Source organism: Pantherophis guttatus, chromosome 2 (genome assembly GCF_059756535.1).
Source record: "Pantherophis guttatus breed Tessera chromosome 2, ASM5975653v1, whole genome shotgun sequence".
Lineage (NCBI taxonomy): Eukaryota > Metazoa > Chordata > Lepidosauria > Squamata > Colubridae > Pantherophis > Pantherophis guttatus.
In genome coordinates, this window is record NC_142064.1 from 44,624,981 (window position 1) to 44,646,694 (window position 21,714).

The window sequence follows — 21,714 nt, forward strand, 5'->3', positions numbered from 1 at the left end:
ATTCTTCTGAGATGAGTCATCATCAGCTGAATGTTCCCACATGGTTGCCAGTTTTCACTTTTTCTGGGCTTAGAAGAACCATTTTGTTTCTTTGTAATTCATGTGGAACTGCTTGTTTTGTACTGATTCCAATAATACTCTGAAGCTTTGGTCATTCACCCATCTCATAAGAATAACTTAGACAGCTGCAAAAGGTGTTGAAAAGGGCAGCCAAAATAATCAAGGAGCTGGAGCACCTTTCTTCTGTGGAAGGACTAAAATATTTGGAGATTTTAAAGTTTAGAGAAAAAGGAGTAATGGTGGGGAGATGAGATTTATAAAACAGTGCATAATAAGACTAAAAGGCACATTCTTCCACTCAGGTGGAATATTTAAACTCAAGGCAAACACAATGAAGTTTATGGGCCATATATTGAGACAGGCAAATAGTAACAACAACACCATACATATTTGTATGCCATGCCAAATCACAATTATCAGGATTCTGGCTTAGCAGAAAACAAAGACTAAGTTAACACATGATATTTACTCCTACCATGTCTTCCAATTGACAACTTAGGAAGAAAACGATAGACAGCTTGGAGGCTTGTTTACAACTACAGAAGTCAGAATGATGTCATGTGCACCATGATGCGTGTGCAAATGACATTGCAGTTCCTCACTGATGTTTCTTGCTTGTCCTTACAGACTTATTTACTCTGTCAATAGTATCCAGCACTTGTTCCACTTGAAGCAAGTCAGGGAAAGCATCTATACCAGGGGTGTCAAACTGGTGACTCGTGGCCTGGATGCATCATGTGCAGGCTATGCCCATCCCAGCTTCATGAATGGGAAAAACGTGATGAAACGTCATGTGATGGCAATGTGACACAGCAAATGATCTATACCAAGTTTATTTCTTTGGCTAACTAAAATACTATTTAAGTATTTAATATGAATTATATATATATATATATATTATTTGGGTCTTCTCCCACGTAAAATTGGAAGTGTCTTGGCGACGTTTCGACGAAGTCTCATTCGTCATCTTCAGGTTGGTGTTCTCGGCTTCGTGCTTCCAGGAGCAAGCCGAGAACACCAGCCTGAAGATGACGAATGAGACTTCGTCGAAACGTCGCCAAGACACTTCCAATTTTACGTGGGAGAAGACCCGAATAACCAAAGACCTACATACAAACACCCGCGAAAACCTGAGAAAACATATATATAAATTTGATTTATATGCCGCCCTTCTCCAGAGACTCAGGGCGGCTTACAATGTGCTAAGTAATATTTTTAATTTTACATTGTCAAGAAAGAGTGAGATGGGAAGTCTGAACATTTGATAAATAAATAAAGTTTTTTTTTTTTAAAAAAAACCTAGCTTGGAGAGCTCAGTAAACTATGAATAATACAAGTCAACTATGAATAATTGGTTTACTGGTGTCCATTGGCAAAGAAACTAATGGACACAATCCAAGCAACATGTACTAGCACACTGCTGATTCCCTGCTAAACTAGCATTCAGGAGATTCAGGTTGAATGCTGGCTCACTGCCTTAGTTATGGGAAAGACTAGCAAGAAAAGAATAGGAAGTTGCTGTACATAGTTTGTTAGTCCTACCTACTTGATGTTTTCTGCAACTTACATAGTCTATGGCTAATTGGATAGTTCAAGAGAATGGCTAGTATTTGTTTTTTGCTCAATTTCCTAAACTTGTCCAATCTTTTTTTGAATACCATCTAAGCTCATTACCACTGACAATTTTTTGCAATGCTGAATTTTGCATTAGTCTAGTTTAGTAGAGAAACAGATGCCTCAACACTCCCTTGATGCAGTGAAGACTGTTCTTTCTCCAGTGTCATTAAATATTGGTAGCATTGGCCAGTGCTAATCCTTACAAGAAAGATAAAATTCATTTCCCTTCCTACTAGCTATTTCAAATGTATTTTGAAAAATCTACTAAGAAGTACTGTACAAAGACCCCTGAACAATCTGTGAACTTTTTCTTGCACATCTTTTACAACTTTCTTGAATTGCCTAAGTCAATGTACTTCACCAGTTTTCTTCTATTAGTTTTAACCTTCTCTTGTGGGTTATATGAATATTTACTTTTTCAAATTCCTAGACAAAATTCAGAACTGCATGCTTTTAATAATAAACCTTATTATAGAAAGCAATCCAAACAATTTAGATTTAAACCATCTTTGCAAAGGCTAAACCCAGTAAAAAGGCAAGATAAAAGAAACTATTTATTTTAAGTACGACCAGCAAAGTAACAGATCAAAGAGACTGCATAGATTTAAAAGCAAATAGAAAATCTTTGCAGGCTGAGAGATTTACACATCAAGAATAATTCTTACCTCTTTTTTGAAAATAATTGGTGACACAAAAATTTAAGTAGTTTTGAACATTATATTTTAGTTCCTGTACCTATGTTTTCTCCTGTGACCTTCTTAATACCCATCCTCATATAAGCAATATTCATAATTCTGGGAATTCATGAGAACTGTGGAATCTTAGCCAATTTTTTTTCCCCAAGGGCAAAGGTATTTCCACAGATTGTTCTACAGAAGTGTTTTTAAAAAGTGTAGCAATATTCTTGGGTGAAAAGAATGAAGTAGTTAGTGTGAACATGAGAAGTGTCCACCCCTTTTAGTTAATGGAGGCAAAGCAATACAAGGCAAGGCTGGCAGAGAAGCCTGGAAAAACCAGCAAGCCAAGCGCCACTAGTCAGCTGATGTAAGCTAGTTTGCCCCCTGCGGTGCACCAAAGATAGGCATGCAAGTGCCAAATAGAATGGACTAGCAATTTAGGCTGTCAGGACTGCATTGTGTCTAGCATGTAGGTTTCCCTGACATTGTATCAGTGGTGGGTTTCAAAAATTTTTACTACCGGTTCTGTGGGTGTGGCTTGGTGGGCGTGGCTTGGTGGGCATGGTAGGGGAAGGATACTGTAAAATCTCCATTCCCATCCCATTCCATGGGAAGGTTACTGCAAAATCCCCATTTCCTCCCAATCAGCTGGGACTTGGGAGGCAGAGAATAGATGGGGGTGGGGCTAGTCAGAATTTTTACTCCCGGTTCCCCGAACTACTCAAAATTTCTGCTACTGGTTCTCCAGAACTGGTCAGAACCTGCTGAAACCCACCTCTGCATTGTATGCCATATGCTAAATAAATAAATGGACATGTTGTATGCTGTGTTCTAGACTCCCTCACAGTGATGTACTGGTCTAAAGGAACAAAACAATTGTAGATATTAGATGCGGCCAAGCAATGTGATAGTGCACCAAATTGTTTACAGGGGATACTCTATAACTATGAAAGAAATTTCAATATTCAGCATTAGATAGGAACTCAGAATTCTAAATCAGGACAATGGATTGGCAGTAGAAATGAAGTGCAGGAACCAAGCATATGAGGCAAGGGTGAAAATTTCCAGGCAACTGAGGGTTGGCTGGGCAAGGTGGACTTTTCAGAAAGTTGAGGAATTTGGCAATTTGGTATATGGGTATTTTCAGCCTAAAAGAAGACGGATACAGTATAATTTTAAAGTGGTTCTCACCACCAGACTCAATGACAAACTGCATTAATAATCCTTATAGAAGTTACTCCTAAAAGAAACCAACCCTGACTATTCTTTGGAAAGATAGATACTGAAGCTGAAGCTCAAATACTTTGGCCACCTAAAGAGAAGAGATGAGTCACTGGAAAAAAAACCCTGATGTTGGGAAAGATTGAAAGCAGAAGAAAGGGACAGAAGAGGATGAGATGGATAGATAGTGTCATTGGTGCAATGAACATGAATTTGGACAAACTCTAGGAAGCAGTGGTGGACAGAAGGGCCTGGTATGCTATGATCAATGGTCATGAAGAGTTGAATATGATTTAGCAACTGAACAATAACAATAGAAGCTCCTGCAGAGTAAACACATTTCCTTGTGGTTCCCTTTTAAATCAAAAACAATTTGAGTAGCCTTTTTTATGGACTCTGAAGAGTTTTAGAAGGCTTCTATTTGCTCTGTGGGCAATCTGTTGCATGTGTCTAGCCTTAGTCTGTAATGTATTGAACAATGAGTAATACAGATACTTTGAAATCAAACCAATAAGGTAGTCCCAATGAATTTAAGATCTATTTTTTTTAATAAGATGATTTCAGGCCTTGAAACTGTTAAATCCCTACACGTCTATTAATTCCTCATTCTGTTAAATTTTATTTTCAAGGATACATAGTATGGACCAGATTAATCAATGGGAAACTGAGTCTTTTGTTTCTTGTTTTACAGCTTTTCATGCACATTCTCTTGCTTTCTAAGATGATATTCCCAATACTTTCTATTTCAATCTTTGCTTCCAGATTTCTCTTAAGATACCAACATCTTAGTACAATTTCTTTCTCTTCCATAGATAAAGGAGAGATGGAACCACAAGGATCTAAAATATGTTTAATGGCAATTCACTACCTATAATTTTGAAAGCAGAATGGTTAGAAACTGATTTGGGCTAACAAGAAATTCAAAAAGTGATCTCAGAAGTAAGTTCTCATATTCTCTTGTCATTTATTTTGGGCTCTCCTCATTGTAAAGCATCTTCTGAAAAATGCTGCTTTTCACATTGATTTTGGGACGAATGGAACCACCTGTCTAAATTACAGAGGCTTATTTGCTGTACTGAAAGCTGTTTATAAATATGCTGTTTATCAGCTGTGTTGGTCTTCTTTGTAAGCTTTTGCTATCCTTATGGCTACTGCCACTTAATAATATTAGATCTAGAGCCATTTCTTAACCCAAGCGAATATAGGTCTGTTGATCTTGTGTTTTCTTTCCTATGCCTGTCTACGGACCAGTGTCCCCACCACTACATGTATTAGATTAGGGAATATGTTAATCTTCATGTACAGAAATGAGGACATCTCAGAAAAGTGTTTTATAATTAAGGAAGCATGGAAGAGATGGGAATGAGAACAGAAAGCAAAAATATTAGCATCTGTATATTAGCATGGGAAGGAAATACAGTTGCATTGTCCAAGGAACATAGAAAGTGATCTCATAAGAAATAATTTGTCTATCACAGGAATTTTGTATGTGAAAATTATGCTTTCTCACTTTCCCAATAGCCTTCTTTGAGCTGCACTTCTTCAAGAAAATCAGAATAAGCTATGACTCTTCTTTGTCCCGAGTTACTTTCAGAGACATAGCAGAAATGAGATTGCAGTACCATGGAAATGTGATGAGGTCTCCTTTTTTTTTTCACCTCTGCACATAGCTGAGTTTCCTGATGGCTATTTGATTCCCTGACCCTGAATACTGGAAAATTTGGCTGTATCTATTGAAATATTTCACAGGTATAGGAATATATTTTGATTACATAAAAGGAGGCATAAACCCAAGAAGTTATAACTTGGGTATATGATACAGCTACTCAGTTGCCCAAATCCTTTTATTTAAATGAAACTGAAGAAAATGTGGTTTGGGGGCTATAATTGAAAGATCTTATTTGTCAGAATCCTCCCAGCAGCTTATATGTAGCTTGAAGATTAAAGGAAGGGTATACAAAATATCCCTAGATAGAAACAGAAGGTAGACACTGGGGCCCAATTGCATGCCTTCTAAGAGTCAAGGATGTGATTTCAGGAAGTTACCTAAGGCTACAATGAAGGAGATGAAAACCATATGTTCGTGTATTTTAGGTGATGATTGTCCATGGCCAGTGAATTAAAGATTTCTGTAAATCACAATAAACTGGAAATAATAAAACCGAGCTCTTCCTAAAGTAGAAATAAATAATGCCTATTTGTGTAAAAAGATCTATTATATATCTCAGAGCTTGTAGAAATATATTTAAAGTTAAAAGTACATAGTTTAAACACTGCTTCAGCCCTGTTTAGTTTTCTAATTATGAACGAATCTTCATGGGGTGAAAAGGGTTAGGTTATCAGTGCTAAAGAAGTGGATATTTAAATGAATGAAGTAAAGTAAGAAGAAGGGACACAATTAGTTTGTATATATATTATAAACTATTGTGCTATATAACAACTCAGGCACTTCTTGAAAAGAGTAGGCTTAAAAAAAAATCTAAAAAAAAATAAAGGGGGATAAAAAATTATCCTGTGGTATATCTGACAGAAGTAGCCTTAAGGTTGTTCATGTAGAATATTTGCATTTTGTTCCTTAATATATTCATTATGTTACCCTCCACCAAATTTTGTTTTATACATTTGTATCTTGTTCCCAGAAACTAAAGTATTACATTCTACTCTTTTCCTGAGAGGAATTTTGGTTTTTAAATCAGGTACAACTAGATATATGAGTTTCTACATGTTGTTAGGTCTTAGACTGATCTAAGGATCTTTATCTATCAAGTTTAAGTGAATAGGCATGTCACAAGTAAATGCCTTATTCTCTAATGTGTAAATAGTATATGAACGGGATGTCAGGGGTTAATTTATTCTTCACTTCTTAATGTATTCATACTTCACCACTCCCATATCTAGCTCCACCCATTGTATATATAAGGAGCTACACACACTCTTTTCTTTGCTTCTATCTGTGAATATTCAGTGAATATAGAATGCCTTATGTAAATAAAAGAAAGTATATTTGAACTCTTAACTCTCTCATAACTTATTGAGTCTGATCCTGAAAATATTGCAACAAGCTGGTAGCAGCTGGTAAATTGACTCAATAAAAACTTAAATATGTCTAAGAGTGATAGGCCCAACACCAGGGCATACAGCAAAGAAATGGAAACGGACCATGAAATAATAGATGAGTCCACAAATGCAATCTCGAGAGAATCCGAAGTATACACAACTGAAGACGAAGAAATAATAGATGAAGATGGTGACCGAGAGGAAATTAAAATAGAAAACAACGAACTCAGGTCAGAAATATTAAAACTGTTAAAGAGCCAGAAAAACGATGAAAGCCTCATCGCGAACCTCCAAGACATGTTGAAAAACAGCGGAGCAGCGAGAGAGAAGCACATCGCCACCGAAAAGTCAAAAGACTCCAAAATAGTAAGTGATACGACTAAAGAAAAGAACGCCATAAAGAAGAAAAACGGTGATCCCGCGCAAAATTTTGAATGGCAGCCATCTTGGTTCCAACAGACCTCCAGAATGAGTGAAGCAGAGCCAATCAGAAAACTTGATTCAAAATTTCTGGCGTGAAAGGCACTACTGGATAACGAAAACGAAAAAGAAAAATCAAACACCTCAGAAGAATCAGAATCAGAAAGTGAAGGTGATTCAACAGATACTCAAATAAAGTCAGCAATGAAAACGCTTTTTGCTGCATTTGGACCAAAACTAAAAATTACCAAAAAGTCAACCAGAAAACGAACGAGCAAGTCAACGTCTCAAAATCTACCCGCTCACATCCTGACGACGAGAGCACCGACGCCTGAACCAAGAGAGCCCTGCAAATACCGTCCCACACCGCAGACCGATGAAAGCACCAACGCACTCAAGAGAAGAAAAAGAACAAGCGCCATCGTCAGAACCCCTAAGATCGAGCCGGAGACCGATTCATCTGAGGAGGAGCTGAACGAGCGAGCCGCAACGACGAGAACCTCTCACGACGACTCCAGGATCGAAATGAGCAACGTGCATGCGCGAGACTACGCAGATGACCCGGGAAGACATGAGTTGCCGAAAGGACCCTGCAGACTCGTCGCGAGCATTCCCACGCCGTTTTGTAATTTTCACCATCTACGAGACCACGGACTACCTCCGGTTGTAAGTAATGGACCTAATAATGTCGGAAACTTGCCCAGTGACTTCCCAAAGCTGAGAATAGATGGCATTAATTTACAAGAATGGTATCAGCAGCTCCAGGTGGTCTTTATGAAAGAAAACTTATTGTTTTTCATCACTAATCCCCCAAAAAGACCTTGGACTTTAAAGCTAGACTGCTTACACCATAGAGCATTTTTCTTATTAATTTCTAGTGTGTCTCCTGCCATGTATCACAGTATTAAGCAAAATCTGACTGTCTCAGAAATTATTCAATGCATGTTCAATTTGTTTCACAGTGATAGTGTAGCTACCACCACAAGAATGTCTAAAGATTTCTTTTCTTCTAGGATAAAACCAGGGGTTTCCATAAGTGAACATTTAATATCTTTAAACAAAATAAGAGCTGAGCTACATTTAAGGGGGGAGGTGATTTCAGACCAAACAATGAAAAGTGTTATCATAAACTCACTTGACCCATCATGGGACAATTATATGTCACATTTAGACACAATCAATCTTGGATATTTATCCATAGAAAGTCTATCCAATAAGTTAATAGCTGAAGACAATTCAAGGAAGAGCCGCTCTAACAATCACATTGAACATAAACCATATAGAAAAGTGGTTTTCCAAGAAAGGTATAATGAAACATTCAGATGCCACAATTGTGGATCCAGGGAACACAATAGAAGAGATTGTCCCAAAATTACAAAAGAAAGACATAGGTCAGAACACAGAAACAAATACATCCATAGACAGTCTTCCATTGATAGACATAGATATAGAAGCCCACCAAATTACAAAGAATATAGAGGGGGTAGAGATAATTCAAAGGACAGAAAATCTGGTTCACTAAATGGACTAAACAAGCAAGACAACACTAACATACAGCAAACTGAGGATAATAATTGCCTTATTGATTCTGGAGCAACCAATCATACTACTAATAATAAAAACATACTATCTTCATTTATAGAAGATAAATTTGTAATAAAGGTAGCCAACCAAGAAAAGGTCCAAGTATTAGGAAGAGGAAATGTAACCTTGCCTGGTATAGGAAAAATAGAGGGGGTATTACTGATACCTGAGATACCTCATAACATATTAAGTGCCATAAAATTAAGCAGAGATTCTGATATTAATATTGTGTTCTCAAAAGGAAAAGCAACTTTGGAGAAAAATAAAACAGATATAGGTACAATAATGATTAAAGGAGGCCTACCTTATTTAATAACTAAAGAGAAATGGGTACACAACATTGATTCAAATATGGAAGATTGTATTGAACTAGATAATGAAAACATTAGCAACAGTGACAATGATGAATGTAAAATAGCTCATGATAACAAGGATGCACATAATGAGAAAAAACCAAAAATAGGTAAGCCAATTCATGATGAGTGTGCTCATATCTTACATAGGAAGTTAGGACATGCCAGTTTTCCTGTAGTACAGAAAATGACTGAACACGCAGAAGGTGTCAAAATAAAAAATTGTGAAAACTATTTGGAATGCTCAGTATATAAGTCTACAAAACTAAAAACTAGTCCTAGGCCTAGAAAATCTACAAGGTCAACTAACAAGATTTTTGATTTAGTACACATGGACCTGGTTGGTCCACTGGCTCCATCAATCATTTATAAAAAACGTTACTTCTTAACTATTGTGGATGACTATAGTCGCTATGGATTTGTTTACACATTAAAACACAAAGATGAAACCTTTCAAAAATTTAAGGAGTTCTACAAACGCGTAGAAACACAACACAATATCAAAATAAAACAAATAATGACAGATAGGGGATGTGAATTCTTGTCTAAGGAATTCTCCCAATGGTTGAAGGACAGAGGAATGTTACATTACACATCTAGTCCATTTTCCGCGTTCCAGAACGGAATTGTAGAGAGGAAGAACTCAACATTACAAACCATGATTAGATGCACATTGGAAGATGCTGGCTTAAGCAAACAATTCTGGTCAGAAGCCCTACAATATTCCAATTACACACAAAATAGAACTTGGTCCAGCATTGTGAATAAGACACCATATGAAGTGATGTATAATAGAAAACCAAAACTAGCACACATGCACATTTTTGGAGTCACTGCAGACGTACACATACCTAAACAATTAAGAAGAAAGGGAGAAAATGTGTCTAGAAGACTTAGATTTATGGGATATGAGACAGGTACAAAAGGATACAGATTCATTGATAATAATAACAAATTTATAGTTTCCAGAACAGCTGTGTTTCATGAACAGGCCAACTGGTCTAGAATACATCTTAATGAAATATTCCCAAACAACAACACAGATACTAAATCCCAAGAGAAAAGAACTGTAGAAAAGCAAAAGGACAACAAATATAAAAACAAAAACAAAACATGGACAAACAGTCAACACAAAATAAAGACAGATACATTAACAAAAAAGGAAGCAAGATATTTGCATGACAATAATAGTAAACCCGAGAAGCCAATTAGAAACACTAGAAACCAAATGCCAAATAAATATAAAGATTATATAATGCATATGGATGGAGAAACTATGACACCTAGCACATATGAGGAAGTGTTAAAACTTCCTCCTAAAGAAAAAGAAAAGTGGGAATTAGCAATGACAAAAGAGATGGAAAGCTTACAAGGATTAAATGTATTTACACCCGCGATTGCACCAAAGGACAAAACAATTATTGGTACTAGGTGGATATATAAAATTAAAAATTTAGAGGGAGGCAATACTTTATATAAGGCTAGATTAGTTGCACAAGGTTATGCACAGAAATATCCAGAGGACTATACTGACACTTACTCCCCCACAGTAAGAACTGAAAGTGTAAAAACGGCTCTAGTTGTAGCATCAGCACTCAATCTCGATGTATTCCAGTATGACATACAGACTGCGTATTTACACGCAAAATTAGATAAGGAAATATATGTAAGGGCACCTCACAGTCAATATACAAATAAGAATGAGATTTGGTTATTAAACAAAAGTCTATATGGGCTAAAACAATCTGGTAAACGATGGTATGATTGTTTAGTAAAAGTACTAAGAACTATGGAATTCAATGCTACCACTGCTGATAATTGTTTCTTTGTTAAAAAGGGTAATGATTACATAGAATTTGTATTGATCTATGTGGACGACATTTTATATATAGGTAATCACAAAGAAAGAAGAGAAACATTTGTAACAAAGTTGAATGAACATTTCTCATTGAAATCCTTAGGTAAAGTAAATAAGTATCTTGGTGTTCAAATTAGTAAGACAAAAAGGGGATTCAAGCTTTCTCAGAAAGATAAGATCACAGAACTTTTGAACAAATGTAACCTAAATGATTCTAAACCCTGCGACACTCCAATGCAAACTGATTTCCTAAGAAATGCTGATGAATCATCCCCTGAATTCAAAGATAACACGTTCTATAGATCAATCATAGGTTCACTTCTTTACATTTCTAATTGGACAAGACCTGACATCGCTTTACCCCTTAATTTATTGTCCAGACATGTCAGCAAACCAACTATGTATCACTGGGAAGCTGTTAAAAGAATATTAAGATATTTAAAAAACACATTAGACTTTTGCTTAATGTTAGAACCTAATAATGTCAAGGAACCGAAACTCACATGTTACGCAGATGCAGATTGGGCTGGAGACACTTCATGCAGAAAAAGTACATCTGGTTACTTATTTCTCCTAAACGATTGTCCAGTTTACTGGTACACTGGCAAACAAGATTTAGTGGCCACTTCAACAACAGAAGCGGAATATGTTTGTTTATCTAAAGCAGCAAATAACCTTGTATGGTTTAATGATCTGATTTCTGATGTTTGGAAAAAACCTGCACTACCTTTTGTCATGCACGAAGACAATAAAGCAGCCATTGAAATATCTAGATCCGACGCCATTGGACAGAGATCTAGACATATAGACATAAAATTTAAACATGTGAGACAATTATCTCAAGATGGATTTATTAAGGCAGTGCATTGTGAGACATCGGAACAGTTAGCTGACATATTGACAAAGCCTTTGCCATCTAAGCAACATAAATATTTGACTTCCAAATTATATGTATTATATTGTTCTGAATCTGAATGTAATAAATGTAGCATATCGAATCGGCATTTAGAGGGGGATTTGTCACAAGTAAATGCCTTATTCTCTAATGTGTAAATAGTATATGAACGGGATGTCAGGGGTTAATTTATTCTTCACTTCTTAATGTATTCATACTTCACCACTCCCATATCTAGCTCCACCCATTGTATATATAAGGAGCTACACACACTCTTTTCTTTGCTTCTATCTGTGAATATTCAGTGAATATAGAATGCCTTATGTAAATAAAAGAAAGTATATTTGAACTCTTAACTCTCTCATAACTTATTGAGTCTGATCCTGAAAATATTGCAACAAGGCACTTTTTAATTCTTTTTTTAATAGAAAGAAATCTGATCAAGGAGAAGGTTGAGAAGGCAGGCGAGTCACTATGATGGAAGGAGTTATCAATTTAAACCCAAATGATGGCAGGCAGCACTTAAGCACATGCCAACAAAGGTATTATTTCAGGATGTCACTTTATCCCTCCCTTACAATAGCTATAATTAGAATGATTTGGTTGTTACCAGTTTAAATATGTAAATTATATTGTCTGTTTTTATATTTGTCATTATTGGATTGCTGAATGTCTCTCAGTCACATTTTGTGAGATGGGCAGCTACATACATTTAATTAATTAATTAAATAAATAAATAAAAAAAATAAACAAATGCAAACTTTAAGATGTTTTATGAACCAATCTTCAGCACTGATACTGATGAAATCTTGTAGTGTGTACAACTTTTGCTATCTGTTAAACAAACATTCATGCTATTTATTCTTCACAAGATCTTTTGAAGTTGTGCTTAGCAGTTGCAATCAACTTTAGATATCATTGCAGATGCTCCCCATGTTTTGAGACAGTGAAATTTGAATATGCCAGATGCTGGTAAATTCTGGCTGGGATCTAAAAGACCACATGAAACATTTTGTGAAAACTGAGGCAATTCTATCCCCCTTTCCCTTTGCAATGCTTGAAATGCCTGAATGCTATTTTCTACCTATCTGTGAAAAATATGGACCACAAAATTGGTCTCTCAGAAATCAATGTCTTGCAAAGCATTCTCTCAGCAAATAGTTAGACTACATAACAAAAAAAAAAAAAAACCCTTTGAATGCAAAGCTCCTATGTGTCGGGAGACCAAGCTTTATGATTAGTAGTATAATAGATCACAGGTAAAAGTCACTATTACATTTTTTCAAAATTCCAAGATTGGCAATATCAGTTTTTGTTGAAGGGTTATTTTTCACTCCAGTGGCATAACTGAAATGCTTTTGCTACTTAGAAAGAATAACCTTCCTGAAATTATAATTCTGTGCCTAATCTCAAGATTGTTTTAAAAAATTCAACGGATTTCAGACAAAACCTAAACATATAGTGCTAAATATAAAACAATGCTTCCCAACATGATGCTGTTAGGTCAATCTGTTAAAACATGTGGTCTTTTCTTTGTAATATTACTTTCACTTCTCCCTAGCAATTTTCAGTTGCAAGCATGCAAAGGTTTAACAAGTTCTAGAAACATTTCTTCTTTTGCTGCATTAACTTTAACATGCATTTTAAGATTTAAATTGACCTAACTATTGGCTACTTTTCATTTTCTTAGCTGTAATACAAACTCTGAATCTTATATGCAGGTTCCCTTTAATTCATCTAAATAAAGAGCTGAACTTTCTCTTAGAACATTATTTATCATGATCATATTTCAGCTAAAATGTGAAACAGATTGCATTATAGTCAGTGGTACCTCAACTACAGCATATGCTCTGAATCAACTTTTCCCATCAATACATTATATTATTGTAAATCATGTCAGATTGATTTTGGAGTAAGATGTTTGATTTTTTTGAAGTAAGATCATATTTACTATTTAATTGTTCATTCATGAGATTTTCTTGTACAATGATTCCAGCACTGACCTATTTATGTCTAAAAGTTTCCCTTTTTAATTTATAATTCAGTGTATTGCTCATATAGAAGATAAATGCATGCATGATGATACTTATATCAGCTGTTGTAAGCTTGGATCCAGTTAAAATAAATGAGGGTCCCTAGCCGAGGACCTCTGAAATAGAGCTCTTGATCAACTTTCTAGGAACTTCTTCCTGCAGTGTTTTGTTGGTCTGCTGCAGCTGTGTCACATTCACAGATATGGATAAAACAGTGAGATGCACATGTAGGCTTTCCGTATGGATGGAAAGTTATTCACCACAGTTCCACTTATAGTTTAAGCCTTAAAATAAAACATTACTGGTTAGCTAGCACTATTGCTATCTGTCTGAAAGTGGCTAAATAAGTAAAAACAGAATATGAAAGGGGGAAGGATTGTTGGATTAAAAACAGAATATGAAAGAGGAACTTCTAGTAATATGTGGAAAAACAGGTGAAAGACATTCCATTAGTCAGAGTAGAACATCACAATGGTTCTGACCATACTTGTGGATGACCTCCGATGGGATAGGAGTGGCATTCTGGTTACAATACAATTCAAAGTGTTGGCTCACCTATAAAGCTCTACATGGTTTAGCAATTGGTAACCTTTGGGATCTGCCTGATCAGTAAAATCTGGACCAGTTGGCATGCTCCAAGTTCCAGCTGTAAAAAACTGTCATCCTGTGGAATCTAGAAGGTGTGTCTTCTCTATAGCTTCACATGGTCCATATAGTCTCGGCCCAATTGAATTAGTTCTTTCAGCAGGATAGGGTCAGTGTAATGATTTACTCCTTTGTAGTTTATTCCCAATTGTTACAATTATATTGAATAGGTTATTCTCCGTAATAAATGGCTATTTGCTATTTTGTATTTTATTACTTTCAAAGTTGTTTTAATCTAAAGCAGAAATTGCTTTTAGCTTTAGTTACTCCTGTATTTGAGGCAACACAGAGATTGATAGAGAAGTAATTCTTGGGTTGATTGATAAAACAATAAAATCACCTTTGAAATGGGATTCCTGATTCCATTAGCTGATTCCATTACTTCTAGATACAACATGTAGAAACTTTTTGTATATAACCTCATACATACATACATACATACATACATACATACATACATACATATACACATCTAGAATGAATTTAAAGCAGATACATGTTTAATACCTAGTAAATATGCCCACAAATGATGTAGTGTAGGATCTTTTAGCTTAATGTCAATACTAGTTGAATTTTGATTAGGGCTTTTACAAGAATTCTTTATTTCCTAAATGTTAAAAGAAAATTTAAAACCTATTTATAATTAAAGATAAATTAATTTCTTCATTTTATGGAAGTAAATACTTGTGTGAGTGACATTCTTATTGGTAAAAAAGCAAAACCATCTGCTAGAATAATGAATGGGTTGACATCAGAGTTCAGTGAAAGCGGAGCCAAAAGCTTATCAGATAGGCCTCTGGTTGCCCTCCTGTATAGTAAGTGGAAAATGAAATACCATTTTCATGGGTGGCTTTTTCTGCTAATGCCTGGTATAAAAGGCATCAAGAAAATAAGAATGATATGGATCCATGAAACTTCTTGGATTTTATATTGTCACGGAGGGCAGGTAATTTCATTATTCTCAGACCCTTCCGAACTACTGTTCAAATATGCATGAGAGATATTTTAATTGATTCCATTTTTAAAAAACCCTTAAACACAATATTGATATTTAATTAGAAAAAACACCCTAGCTGAGATATGAGCTAATTTAACTATAATTTATTAAGAAAAAAATTATGTCATTCTTCCCAATCTCAGTGTGAAGCCACTGCAATGCTCTAGTGAGCTTCTTTCTTTTATTCAAATACTAAAAAAAAAAAAAAAGATGATAAATTTAATGCTCAAATCCCATTTTGTTGTTATAAAGGAAGGTCTTGATCCGAGGGAGGCCACTGTACCTCAGATAGCCGCATGTGAGTCTCTCCTGGTGAAGTGGGGCCATGGGATGCAGGTGGGCCTGCTGATCACGTACCTGGCTCCCTGCCACGTGACAGCGGCCCTGCCCGAGCTTCTCAATGTCATTGCCGGAGTGGCGGTTGATACCCCTAGACTGTTGGTCATGGGGGACTTCAACCTGCCGTCTGCCGGTGAGGCATCTGAGGTGGCTCGGGAGTTCATGGCTTCCATGACAGCCATGGACCTGACACAACTAATTCATGGCCCTACTCACACAAGAGGACACACTCTGGACTTGGTTTTTGTCTCTGGTCAGTGGTTGAATGGCCTGGATGTAAGGGATCCAGTTATTGAACTCCTGTCATGGTCGGACCATTCCCTCCTGAGGCTGGACTTTCTGACCACTGCACCCCACCGCAGGGAGGTGGAACTGACCAGGTGGTTCTGCCCCAGGAGCCTGATGGATCCTGATAGGTTCCAGAGGGAGCTTGGGCCAGTTCCTGAGACTCTGGCTCATGACTCGACTGAAGACCTGGTAGCCGCCTGGGATAGGACGGCCGCCGGTGCTTTGGACCAAGTCATGCCTTTGCGGCCTCTGATCCGGTGCCAAACCTGCCCGACTCCTTGGTTCTCCGAGGAGCTGAGGCAGATGAAGCCTGGAAAAGACACCTAGAGAGTGGTTGGAGGGCTAGTCATTCCTAATCTGACCGAACACTAGTTAGGTCTCATATTAAGACCTATTTAGTGGCGATAAAAGTGGCAAAGTGTAATTACTTTTCCGCTATTATTGCATCGGCAGATAACCGCCCAGCTGCCTTGTTTAGAGTGACCCGCTCCCTCCTACACCAGGGAGCGTGGGAGGATCCCTTGCAGGGGCAGGCTGACGATTTTGCACAGTCTCTGCATGATAAAATTGCTCAGATTCGGGAAGGCTTGGACTCTGACTGGGTAGATTCCGGCGAGGTGTCTGAGGCTGGTCTTGTGAATGTTATCTGAGACGAGTTCGACCCTGTGACTCCTGAGGACGTAGACAGGATTCTGGGGAGGTTAAACGCAATCACATGTTTATTGGACCTGTGTCCCTCCTGGCTGGTACTGGCTACCCAGGAGGTTACACGAGGCTGGCTCCAGAGGATTATAAATGCTTCTCTGAGGGAGGGGTTCTTGCCTCCCGCCTTGAAAGAGGCAGTGGTGAGGTCTCTCCTCAAGAAGCCTTCTCTGGACCCGGCTGTTCTGGCAAATTACCGTCTGGTCTCCAACCTTCGCTTTATTGTGAAGGTTGTCGAGAGTGTGGTTGTGCGACAGCTGCCGCAGTACCTGGATGACACCGTCTATCTAGATCCGTGCCAGTCCGGCTTCAGGCCTGGGTACAGCACGGAAACAGCATTGGTTGCATTGGTTGATGATCTCTGGAGGGTTCGGGACAGGGGTTGCTCCTCTGTTCTGGTCCTATTAGACCTCTCAGCGGCTTTTGATACCATCAACCATGGTATCATGCTGCACCGGCTGGAGAGATTGGGGGTGGGAGGCACCGTGTTGTGATGGTTCTCCTCCTATCTCTCCGACCGGTCTCAGTCTGTGTTGGCAGGGGGGCAGAGGTCGACCTCGAGGCGCCTTGTTTGTGGGGTGCCGCAAGGGTCAGTCCTCTCGCCACTCCTGTTCAACATTTATGTGAAGCCGCTGGGTGAGATCATCCGTGGATTTGGAGTGCGATGCCATCTGTACGCTGATGATATTCAGCTGTACATCTCTACCCCAGACCACCCCAATGATGCCCTTGAAGTGATGTCCCAGTGTCTGGAGGCCTTGCGGGTCTGGATGGGGAGGAACAGGCTTCAACTCAACCCTTCCAAGACCGAGTGGCTGTGGATGCCGGCGTCCAGATATAGCCAGCTGGTGCCATTGCTGGCTATTGGAGGCGGGTCATTGACCCCCACAAGGGGGCTCACAACTTGGGTGTCCTCCTGGACACACGGCTGCCTTTAGAAGAGCATATGATGGCCATGGCCAGGGGGGCTTTTTATCAGGTTCACCTGATACGCCAGTTGGGCCCCTTTCTTGATCGGGACTCCTTATGCACAGTCACGCATGCCCTAGTCACTTCTTGCCTGGACTACCTTAATGCTCTCTACATGGGGCTCACCTTAAGGAACACCCGGAGGCTCCAACTGGTCCAGAATGCGACTTGGCATTCCCATTTAACACCTCTCCTGCGTGAGCTGCGCTGGGTCCCAGTGGTCTTCCAGGTGCGCTTCAAGGTATTGGTTCTCACCTTTAAAGCGCTCCATGGCTTAGGGCCAGGGTATTTACGAGACCGCCTTCTGCAACCGATAACCTCCCACTGGCCAATACGCTCTCACAGAGGGGGCCTCCTCAGGGTGCTGTCGGTCAAGCAATGTCGGCTGGCGGCCCCCAGGGGAAGAGCCTTCTCTGTGGGGGCACCCGCCCTCTGGAATGAGCTCCCTCCCGGAATATGACTGATCCCGGACCTCCGTACTTTCCGTAAGGCCCTGAAGACTCTTTTATTCCACTAAGCCAGCCTAGCCTAAAAGGTCTTATGAGTTAGTTTTTTAAATTGTATAGATGTGGGGTTTTAAATTGGGAGGCCGATCGATTTAATTGATTTTAGTTATTTTAACTTTTATATTATATGTATCTTAATTCCGGCTGTTCACCGCCCTGAGTCCTTCGGGAGAAGGGCGGTATATAAATTTAAATAAATAAATGAATAAATATTCTATTAGCTAACATCAATGTAGAGGGTCTTGCAAAAGCCTTGGCAAGGTAGTTTACATGCACCCAAAAGAAATATCCTCAAACCAGTGGTGAAATCCAAATTTTTTTACTACCGGTTCTGTGGGCGTGGCTTGGTGGGCGTGGCTTGGTGGGCATGGCAGGGGAAGGATACTGCAAAATCCCCATTCCCTCCCCACTCCTGGGGGAAGGATATTGCAATATCTCCATTCCCACCCCCCTCTGGGGCCAGCCAGCAGTGGTATTTGCTGGTTCTCCAAACTGCTCAAAATTTCTGCTACCGGTTCTCCAAAACCTGTCAGAACCTGCTGGATTTCACCCTTGCTTCAAACTATTACTCTGATTCCTAGGCAGTGGAATGTTCTGCCTGTTATTGCTGAGAGTGTTTCATAGGTAGGGAAGGAAAAAAGTAGTTTGTGCACTGGGTTGCATTAAAAACCAACCCATTAATCAGTGTTATTGCTTCCATCTTTTGGAAATCGATCTTGCAATTAGGATATTTTTTTCCTTTACTTTGTTTCTGAACAATCTATTTTTAAAATAAAGGAGAGGCACCTGTCTAAGGAGTACATCCGGCTGATCCAGTCTAATCAGTCTAATTACCCTTTCAAGCCTTCCACTGATAGACTTGGTAATGAATCATATCTATCAATAAAGAAGGCTAAACAGAATGGATGTTTCATGTCAACTTACATCATCCAAAGTGTATCATCAGCTTCTTTGTAAAGCATTTAGGAAACATTTGTTTAGGTGATGAGACTAATAGGAGTACTGACACAGTTGCCAATGTTGACAAAGCAGAGTGAAATATTAAACAGTGATGATGGCATAACAGGTAGTAATTGCATCATTTTTATGAAAATCTTTAAAGGCAAACTAGTGACAATCTTCCCATTTTTTTCCTCTCATTAGGTGCAAATCCCTGATAGCTAAAAACACTACAACTATTCCAAATTCAGAGAAATACAATCCCGTTTGCATCAAGGTAGAAGAATTGTTGATACAATGCTCTTTACAATGAAGAGTAACTTTCATTTATTGACTCATTGGGTCACCCTTTCAGAGATGTTTCGTTAGCAGATTCTTCAATACCGTCAACAATGACAGAACTTCTAATGCCTCATTGGAAAAATTGAGATATATTCGGAGATGTACATGTTTTCAAAAAAGCCCATATTGAACTGTATAGCAGTCAAAACATCAGTGCAGGAAATGTTTTGTGATATTTGGCATTATGTCCTAAACTGTTTTATGATAATTTTAATGTCATAAAATACATAATTTTATGTATAAAATGTTTTATAAAATTTGCCAAATTTCAATTCCATAGGAATCATGGGACCCAGATTTTGAACACATTCTGTAAGTTAGTTTATTTGAGGCACCTTAGTTAAAAAACGGTTGCCCTATGATGCAATATTTCACCCAGAGTGAACAAGAGTATTATTAAAATGGAAGGCAGTTTTCTGGGTTCTGTTTTTTGAACATTACATATTCATTATTATTTATATATGATTCTACATTTGGAAATAAACAACATAGAATTATATAATATTTGAACTGCTGGTGGCTTAATGAGGTGAAGGGAGAGAATATAGAGGGACTGAAGCTGAAAGTTTAAACTGTAATACTTGAATATCTTTCATATCTGCTTTGTTCACATTTGATATACTCTTGACTGCTTTGTGATCTTGACCTGATCTAATATTAGGTATTAGATCTAATAATCCAATAGTCTAGTTAATACGAAGACTGTACACTGTACTTTAAGAACATTTTTTTAAAAAATCAGATCCCATCGGATGTCTACAGGAAATGGATAAGAAGGTGAAAGCCTGCTATATGACATTGAGACAAATATTATATTTGGATTTAAAGGATCCAGTTGGTGATTGTTATCTGCCAGTGTTCCTTTTGAAAAACTTATCTAGCAACTGGCCTCCACATGTTGCTATTTTTGTTAGATGTGTCAATGAACTTTTTGTAAATGATAGGATCCTCCAATTCCAGGAGGTTCTAAGCCAGTTGAGGAATCCCACAGACCAAAATGGCAAGGGAAGCAGTGATATCATTGATTCTTCCACCGTCCTGAAGTTTCCTGGGCATTTGTTCCAGAAGATAGAGAGACCTTGAGGAACAGATGGGGAAAAAGTCTGGGCTTCCAATGGGGGGGGGGAATTCTATATAGATTTCACTAGGTCATTTGAACTTTTTCCCACATTGCCTCACAAATTTGGCTCTTGTGATATTGACATAAGTCTGATGATTTCAGGCTATGATAAATCATATTTCTTCCATATTTCATACTTTGTCATTAAATGCACTACCTTATACATTCTTACCTGAAAGTTACCAAAACAGCTTCCTCCAGGCAGAGTGACATAACTTACAAACGGAGGCCCAGGCAAGTTTAGTGACTCATATACCACAGTGCCTTCACTTGAGAATACACCTTTCTGTTTCTGTTTGTTCTCCCAGAATTCCTGAAGCATTGCCACAACGTTCACTATCAAAATATAGGAGTGAAAGTTTTAGTCACAATTCATTGCCTAAAAATGGACTTTTCACTATACTAAAAGCAAAACAAGAGTTATGCTACTGTTGAACTGATCAACGTGTAGCTAGAAAGCAGTTGTCTAGGCAGGGGTTCCCAATCTTGACAACTTGAACATGTGTGGACTTCAATCCCCAGAATTTCTCAGCCAGGGGGAATTTTGGTAGTTGAAGTCCACACATCTTAAAGTCCTAAGAATTGGGAAACCTGCTTTAGGTCTTACAAGTGGAGATATCCCCAAGCATGATTTAGTATTTGAAGTATTCACATAGACTGGCATTTTTTATTCCAAGTAGGAAAGCTGATTAGTTAAAGTAATAATTATTTCAATGTTTCTGATTTCATAAGAATAGAGTTGGAAGAAGCATGCTATGTCATTGAGGCCAACCTCCTGTTCAGTGCATGAATGCAGATTAAAACAAAGTTAATGACTGTTTAGCCCAGTGATGGTTAACCTTTTTGCCATCGCGTGCCAAAAGTGGAGGGGGTGCGGGGTGGTGATTCACACATGCGCATGCCCACACCCATAATTATATGTGCCCCACCTGTTTCCGGCCTCCGGAGGGCCTCTGGGGGGGGTGGGGAAGGCCGTTTTCACCCTCCCAGGCTCCTAGAGAAGCTCTGGAGCCTGGGGAGAGCAAAAAACAGACCTTCCCCACCCCATCCAGGCCCTCCAGAGATAGGAAACAGCATGTTTCCCTACTTCTG

At 38.4% G+C, this 21,714-nt stretch overlaps 1 protein-coding gene across 1 annotated transcript in view; it reads right to left on the reverse strand.

Annotated features, from left to right (window-relative positions):
- The window catches only part of LIX1 (limb and CNS expressed 1), a 42,473-nt gene that overhangs the window by 11,098 nt on the left and 9,661 nt on the right, over positions 1-21,714 (reverse strand). Inside the window, exon 2 of the mRNA XM_034440729.2 lies at positions 20,795-20,958. Coding sequence (XP_034296620.2) covers positions 20,795-20,958 — 164 coding nt within the window. The remainder of the gene's footprint in view (positions 1-20,794; positions 20,959-21,714) is intronic.